This window comes from Lynx canadensis, chromosome A3 (assembly GCF_007474595.2).
Source record: "Lynx canadensis isolate LIC74 chromosome A3, mLynCan4.pri.v2, whole genome shotgun sequence".
NCBI classification, from domain to species: domain Eukaryota; kingdom Metazoa; phylum Chordata; class Mammalia; order Carnivora; family Felidae; genus Lynx; species Lynx canadensis.
The window spans coordinates 10,170,914-10,179,559 of record NC_044305.1 but is presented as its reverse complement, the minus strand read 5'-3'; the positions used below and the strand labels follow the sequence as shown (position 1 = coordinate 10,179,559).

Here is an 8,646-nt window from a genome sequence, read left to right as displayed (position 1 = left end):
CTCATCCACCAAAGGGGGAGAAGGGAGAGGGATAAACCCCAGCATCGGGTGTGTTTGTCTGCTAAGTCTTTGGATGGAAACTGATCCGGGGATGCGTGATCCTCCAAAAATCCGCCGGCCCCCAAAGTGCTGAAGTTACCCTCTGACCACAGCCACATGGAGAATGAAATCAAATCCCACGGAAAGATTTGACTTTTTTAACATTATGCAATGTTTGGGTGAAGAGAAGGGGGGAGGTATCAGGGGGGAGAAATAAAACTCCTCTTTTTCCCAGAGTTTAGCAAAGCTATTTCTAGCTTTTAATGATACATTTCACCATCTAGCTTTTAATGATACATTTCATGGGTAGCTTTGAGAGGCACGAAGGCGGGACTGTTCTATTATGTAACCCATTTCAAGTAGGAAATTAGCAAGTCCTGAATGAATTCTGTTACTGTGCTCGACTTCTGGAAAGTTTGGAGCGACTACAGTTCTATTTTGAGGTGAGCAAATCCATCATTTATAGATCTCCTCACAAATACCGCAGGGTTTCATGTCACCCTGAAAAGTTTCATAACAAAAACAGTTCAAGTACTTGGGGGCGTTGGTACATTTCGTCTCAAAACCTTATTAGCCTGAATAAGGAGTAGGGCAAGCCTTCCCAGTGGCCAAATATTCAAAAATACAAATATCCAAGATCAAATAAATATTCATCTCTCACAGTCCCTCCCCCACCCAACCCCAGTGTGTGTGTGTGTGTGTGTGTGTGTGTGTGTGTGTGTTTTAAGCTAAGTCCAGCAAAATAGTCTGGTCAACAACATAAAAAGAAATGTCTGTTTTTAACGGAGCCGTTGGCCATGAAATAAATTCTGAAACTATGAAAGCAGCGTCTTGAACAGAGCAGCTGGGTTCACTGGACCTTCCTGGTTGTTGAAAACAGGAAACATAAAGGTCTTTCAGTCTCAAGCTCCCCCTAGCGGCGGGAATGGAGCGGTGCCTACACCCGGATGGAATTTCACAGCAGGCAAATGCGGTGGGAAGACCACTTTGATGGCCACAGGGTTAAGGAAAAGTACCGTTCGCCCCTCTTGAGCCCAGGTCACCAGAGCCGAGAGCATGCGTCTCCGATTTGCTGGGACGAGCCGCAACTGATGGCGACATAGGGCATTGACAACGCTCCTTCTGATCGATACCCTGGGGGTGACCCTCTCAACGGGAGCCAGTATGTGGAAACCAGCAGCCCACACCACAAATAGCTCCTAATTAAAACATGTGGCTCGTTGGTACATAGCTGGTTTCCCCAGACACGGGCGTTCACACCGCAGTGATAAAGCGGACGTGTGCAGGTTGCATCGGGGGTTCTCAACCGCGGTACCTTCGACATTTGGGGTCGAATGACTCCACGTGGTGGGGGGCTGTCCTGCGGCATCGCTGGCCTCTCATTAGGCCCCTGAGCACCCCACCCCAACTGTGACAACCAAAAATGCCTCTGACACTGCCCCAAGTCCCGTGGTGGACAAAAGCCCTCCAGCTGAGAATCACTGGGTGAGATTATCAAAATATGTCCCCTGCTTCCTACACAACAGCTTAGAAACCTCTCCTCCCTGAAACTTAGGTGACTGCATTCCTAAATCTTCTATTATTTGATTTTTTTTAAAAGGTGTCCAAACAGATCAAGGACTACATGTGTATCAAGCAAATCTGAATCCTATAAAATACTTTTCTCCTTTTTCCTATTTATATCGGTCACCTTTTGAAATTCTGACATGTCTGGAATAGACAACGGTAAAGAATAATAAATAATGCATGGGTTTGGGATGGGATTTTTTTTTTTTTTTTTTTTTGCCAAAATCCAAATAACTGGAGAAACAGTTCTTCCCTTTTTGTACCATGAGATACACACAAAATAGGAGCGTTATCATAAAAAGCCTTCATTTTGACACCAGAATTCCTGTTTCCGCACAAATTAAAATGATCCCCAAAGGCATAAAGTACACAAGCTTTATTGGGCAGCAGCAATGAGCCACGCTGGCACACAATGAAAGGACAACCGGTCAGAAACACGCAGGATCACATGTGTATCATCACGGGATCGAGGATTTAAATCATCTGGGAGTTCCTGCTAAATTAAAGCATCCTGTACCAGAGCTTCCCGCTAATGAAAGAACGCTGTCCTGGTGGATATGTGCAATGTGCATTACACGGACGAATCTACTAATGAGGGGGCCGCCGACTCCTAGAGGAGTTTACGGCTAGCCCCCCTGCAACAAAATCATAGAGTGGCCACCATTTTTGTTTGCTAATGCCGCGTCCCCCCAGCAGTCCCCCCCCCACAAACGCAGTATCCACTGACGTTGCCCAGTGACGTGAACAGCCGGCACCCCCAAGCACGCGGTGACGCAGGAGCAGCGCCGTGGCGTGAGCAGACGCCGCGGAGCGCGAGGTCTCGGGGACGCCGCCCGCACGGTGGCAATGCCTCTCGGTTCCCTTCCGAAACACAAGACGTATTTTCCCAAGATGAAATGAACATCATTAATGGAAATATTTTCCAATAAGTGTACGTGGCAAAAGGTTTTACATGAAAGGAAGGGGGGAGAAGTAAAATCTGTTATATTCACAAGCTCCTTTTATGTTTTTTGATGACAACAAAGCCGGAAGTAACGGGATTTTGATGCAAATCAAGTATCTCATCAAAAACTCAGGTCACACACACACACACACACACACACACTTACACACACACACAAAAGATTAAAGATAAAAACAGCCGAGAGGTGTTTGTCTTCAACAGGATGGCGCGGAAGCATGTGTAGGTCCCGCTGGCGATTTTGGCAAAGGTTTAAAACGCTGCCCCATAAAGGCATGAGGGCTTTCCCATCCCCACCCCAGTAAAAACAAAACAAAGTATAAAAGCAAAAATCTGGAAAAGGAGAAGAGGCATTATTGTGTCCATTCCCAATGAGCACAGAACCCAAAATACATTCAGAAGTTGTCAGTGTGACCTAAGCTTTCAGCAGAGAGCACGCAGAGGGGAGCAGACACGGGAACCGAAGCCGACTGCACACAAAAGGGCTTAGGAAGGGAAGCTGGCCTGGGGCCCGGATGGGACAACACCAACAGCGGGAGACATCCCAGCTCGCGGTCTCCCGGCTCCAGGTGGCTGCGAAGGTGGTTTGCTCCGATGTCTAGATGCCCCCGGGGACGCCCCTCCTTCGCTCTGTGGCAAAGTCCGCTGCCCCGAACAGCCAGAGACGGTGCAACCGGACCCCCCCAGCACCACGGGCAACACACACGTGAGCATGTGCGCCCTCCAAATTACGATCCAAACTGTCAGGCTTCAGAAATTACTGAAATGGAGAAGCTTGTCTGGTCATTTTCTTGGAGGAAGGAAGGGGCGGGGGGGAGGAGAAACCGAATGGATCCCGTCATCCTCATGCACGTACAACCATCACCAAAAGACAGAACAAAAATAATCATAAAATAACAAAAGTGCTAACCAGGACAGAAATACCTAGTGGTGTCGGAGGGCGGGGGTGGGGGGTTAATTTTTACTTTGAGGAGAAAGGTTTGAATAGCACGGATTGTGTGCCGCGGGGCCTCCGGCCTCAAATCAAATAGGCTGCCAGAGACTTAGGTCCCACTGAGGTCCAAGGTGAGGGGCAGGGGTCAGTGGTGCTTCCTAAATTCCTTCCAGATTGGTAAACCGAGAGAAAGGTCAACGGGATCCGTCTGCTCAAGCTCTACGAACCCAGGAGGTTCCTGGTTTATCTTCCCCCGCAACTGAGATAATCCGCGTGCACACGGGTCCTCCGCTGGGACTGCTCTGACGGGTGCAGGTAAGGATCCCGTACCCTCAACCGACTTGAGGCTCCTGCCCTTTGGGGCTCCAGAGTTTGAGAAGCACATGCATCCCCCAGACACCCGACGACCCCCGGCAGGTGGAGGGAGCAGGCTGCCCACCGATGGGGCGGCTCCACAGCGTGGGGGTCGGGGCTCCGCTTGGGGTTTAGGTCCCTCTGGCCCCCGACTGCCTCCGCCGGAGTGCAGCTGGGACGAGAGAACAAGGTTTGCAATGGCACAGACCAGCACCCCTCCGCTTCCGGGCGTGGCTTCTTCGGCAGCTCTCTTCCTGGGAGATGTCGGGTGGCATCTCAGGCGTTGACTTCAAAAGTCAGCTCACACACCTGGATCGAACTTGGGACTTGAGGGGGAAAAAAAACAAAGCAAGAGACCGTCTCCCTGTATCTGCCGGGAACGTCCAAAATTTCCTCACAGCGCTTCTGGCAAGACCTACCTGCGGAAGCCATCACCTGTCTGTGCACAAGGCCAGGTTCAGGGTTTGCAACCTCAGATCAGAACAACTTAAGACTTCCAATCGGACTTCTAAGAAGACAGATCAAAGTATGAACTCCTGAGCCCAAGGCTCCCTCCTCGACCTTCGAAACTACGTAACATCACTCAGACAGAAGTCAGACCCACTCGATCTTTCCGGCTGGAAGGTCCTGTTCCTAAATAACCATTCATTCACGGCGACCTGTATTCCCTGCAGATCCTTCCGGTGTGACAGAGATGGCTGGAACAGGACGGCCGAAATACTGCAAAAATGCAGAATCTTGAAACAGAAGCAATGCCAAGAAGAGCCAGTTTACCCAGTGCCTGAAACTTAGTATCACTTTATAAGGGTTTAAAAGGGCAACATAAGTACATGAGCATATGGAGAGTGCTCCCAAGGCCAGGAACCGACGTGCCCGCCCCTCCCGCCCCCAACCCCCCAGCCGCAGGCTGAGCGTAGGGCCGTGGGCGCGGCGGCCAGGCTGGAGCTCACGTCTCTGAAGCATGCACAAGAAGCGTCATGCCGAAGGGCTGAAGGAATTAACCACGGATCCGAGATCGCAAACAGTCACTGGAAGATCCGCCGACTTAACCCTGATGGCACGCATATGTGGCACCAAGTGACTCGAAAACCCAAGAATGCCTTGCCCCGCCACGCCCAGCGCTTGAAAACTCCCTTCCCTCCGCGCAAAAGAGAAGCCACAGCTTTATGAGAAACACACGTGCGGGTACGCCATCCCGGTGGGGGAGGGGTCTCTACCACTGGCGGCCTTCCAGCAAGCTCCCCCTGGAGATCTCGAGAGGCAGCGGAACGGAGCCCCGACCCCAGAGCCGGCAGCCTGGGCCTCCTCCTCCCAGGGACTCTCCGCTCGAAGCTGCCGCCGACGAAGGGCACGGTTATGATGCCTCTGCCTTGGCCATTTCATCCTCCTAATGGGAAACAGATTTCTGTGGAAGCCAAGAGCCCCCAGCCCTGACCTTGCACTCTGGACTCAGGAGGCCTGAGCCGCATATGCTACATTGTCTAAAGAATTAGCCGAGTCTCTTATCACCCTGTCGACACATTTAGGAGCCGTTCGGTGGCACCTTTCCTGCTAAAACAACTGCTGAAAATGTCTGAGGGGTGTCCTCAGATGGCCACAGGCTTTGTAATTGTTACCAGGTCCGAACACAGCAGGGTAACACCTTTGAAATTCTTTTACGAGGAGGCAGGTGGCGCTAACTCGGGCGCTGTCGAAGCTGAATCTGACGCAGGAGAACAGAGGGGATTTACGGCTCGCTCGCTCGCTCTGCCCTGGTCCGCTCTGTGTCGCTCTGGGAAGGCAGCGTGGCTTCGGCAAGCAGAGCGGCCTCGGGCGGGGTGGGTAGCACTTCGGCCGTGCGATTACCGTCTGGGTCACTTTTGACCAGAGTCATGGCCTTTTCCCGCAAACCTGTAGACCGCGAGCTTGACGCTTCTCCGCAGCCAGTTTTTTCAGAGCGAGAAAGACGCGGGGAGCACACACACATTAGGACTGTTTAAAACAAAAACACAAACAAACCCTTCTACAATCCGCAGCCGGACAGAAACTTCTATCACACAACACCAGAATCCCAGTCCTCGGAAGCTCGCACGGTGACCCACGTATAAATGTGTTGGCCGAGCCACCAGCTTTCACGTATATACATTCACTTGAGGCCGAGTCATCCGGGGCTCGAGCAGGCCCCACGGGCACGTCCCAGGAGCCTGCCCCGTTGAACCAGCCTCGGGACTCTGCACATTCAGCCGCTTCGCGTCCAAACGGCACGTGGTAGCCATTGCCGCGAGATCCACAGGTGGCGCTTAAAAAAGACGCAACTTGAACTCTGTCCACCGGGAGGGCGCAGAGGCCGCGGTGCCCTCGGCCCGCGCACGCCTACGAGGTGAGCTTCGAGTAGCTGGGCGGGGAGAACCGTCTCCGCAGATACTTGAGAACGTACAGGGGGAGACAGCTGACCAGAGTGATAACGGACACCTTCCACAAGAATGACAAAGTGGCGATGAAGTACACATCTGCAACGCAAGCAAAAGGGAAGACGGCGGTGAGCGGACGGAATGTTCCAGAAGGCCTGTGCAGCTCAGGAATTGCCAGCATAGCTGTTGGGCGGGGGGAGGGGGGGCGCTGCCTCTCCTCACTGACACATGGCCTCCTGGCACCGGCCCCTTTCCTGGGCTCCGTCTCCAGGGCTGGGATTCTCCCCGCTCCCTCCTCTCTCTGACCTGTGCCTTCACTGACAGTCACTGAAATGCTACTTCCAACACCAGGAAAACTACAGGCAGAAACAATTCTTACAGGTGTTTCTGATCTGGAATCTGACAGCTGGCGCTTTTCTTTGCAAACCCCGCCGCCCGAGAGCAGAAAGGCACTCTGACACCAGACGTGTTTTCCCCTCGCCTCCGGGATGGTCACCGAAGCCCAGGACGGGTCGGGTCTGAGGGCAGTGCAGAGCGGGAACCAGGTGGCCTAGGGGGCTTCCACTGAGGGACGGACGCCCCCTTCCGCTGCAGGACAGAGAGCCCGCGGTCTGGAGGGTTTTGAGAGAGCAGAGCACAGCCCGCAGCCTTCCTCAGTAGTGGAGTGGACACCACTTCCGGGGCACAGATGGGGAGCGTGGGGCTGGCACGGGCCACGGTCCCACCCGTGCGTCTGCCCAGCCGGCCCCGTGACAGCTTCCTGAGGGCAGAGCTCACCACCCCCAAGCCACCGAGCACACAGTAGGTGTTCACAAAACGCATTCTGAGAGACTCTCAGGACAAGTGTGAAACTAAGACTTCAGTAACCGGATGTTCCTTTCACCTTGACCAAAACCTTATGGAGCGTTTGCTGATGAACACGAGACCTGATCAGAGACGCCTTCAGGGGAGGGTGGAGTTTCTTAACCTACCGATAAGGACAAGTCCTGCGGGACTTACCATTTATTCACGAACAAAATCTGGATGTCCGACATCGCATTCGCCCCCCAGAGCCCGGCACTGTGCCCAGCTCCCTCGAGAAACCTACCAGGTCCCTGTCGAATTCAACGGAACCCCCTTCTAAGTCACTTGGTGCAGTGTGTCTTTAAAAGGAAACACTCCATTGACGTTGTGCCCACCAGCCTCTGTTCCGGGAAGCTGATCCACAGGTGCTATCTGCCCCACGGGGACACCAGTAAGAAAATGGGGGCAGCTGAGTGCCAAGGCCAGCTGGACAAAGACCCCAGGATGAGCGCTGGGGAGGGGGCCCCTGGACCTCACTGCCCGGCTTCAGCCACAGAGCGGGTCTTACCGATGAACTCGTGGAGGAACACCAGGGAGGCGATGTAGCAGGCCAGACTGAGCAGCTCGGCCACGGTCATGAGCCAGTGCCACGTCTGGATGGTCAGGGCCACCATGAGCAGCTCCGTGAGGATCAGCGACGTGAAGGAAATGGCCACGATGTGCACGAACTCAGACTCGAACAGCAGCAGGGCCCCGTACATGATGGTGCTCCCTGTGAAAGCAGACGGAGCCGGTGTCCCCGCACAGCCCTGCCTGCCCGCAGCTGCCGCCCCTCCCGCTGCCCTCCAGAGCCCCCTCGGCCTGGGCTCCTTTTCCTTTATTTTCCGTTTAGACATGAAAGACGGCACTTGCTAAATGAGGTTGATGAGTGGTGCTTTATGGAGGCTTTAAAGAGGTGTCTCCTTCTGATTTCCTATTTTCTCTTTGGACCTTATGTCATAAGGAGTCTATAATTGCCGGGGAGAAGAAAGAGAGAGAGACAGAGGGAGAGACAGAGGGAAGGAGGGAAGGGGAGAAATGGAAAGCGGAAAACAACAAAAGAGAGGCAGGAGAGAGTATCTGGAGTGGGTGAGACAAGAAACAAATTTAAATTTAAATACACTCTTTAAAATAACAGAGGTGGGGCGCCTGGGTGGCGCAGTCGGTTAAGCGTCCGACTTCAGCCAGGTCACGATCTCGCGGTCCGTGAGTTCGAGCCTCGCGTCGGGCTCTGGGCTGATGGCTCGGAGCCTGGAGCCTGTTTCCGATTCTGTGTCTCCCTCTCTCTCTGCCCCTCCCCCGTTCATGCTCTGTCTCTCTCTGTCCCAAAAAAAATAAATAAAGGTTGAAAAAAATAAATAAATAAATAAAATAAAAAAAAAATAAAAATAAAAATAAAAAAAAAAAGAAAGAGGTAAGCAGTCACAAAAAGGCATATTCCGCTTCCAGGAGGTACCTAAACTAGTCCCTTTCATGGAGACAGAAAGGATAATGCTGGTTCCCAGGGGTTGTGGTGGAGAAGGGGGAATGGGGACAGAGTTTCTGTTTTGCAAGATGAAAAAGTTCTGGAGATCTTTCCT

The 8,646-nt window shown here is 52.8% G+C and overlaps 1 protein-coding gene across 1 annotated transcript in view; it reads right to left on the bottom strand.

Moving 5' to 3' along the window:
* Positions 1–1,966: 1,966 nt before the first annotated feature.
* The window catches only part of ATP9A (ATPase phospholipid transporting 9A (putative)), a 132,421-nt gene continuing 125,741 nt past the window's right edge, over positions 1,967–8,646 (bottom strand). Inside the window, 2 exon segments of the mRNA XM_030309389.1 lie at positions 1,967–6,343; positions 7,596–7,799. Coding sequence (XP_030165249.1) covers positions 6,207–6,343; positions 7,596–7,799 — 341 coding nt within the window. The 3' untranslated portion in view covers positions 1,967–6,206.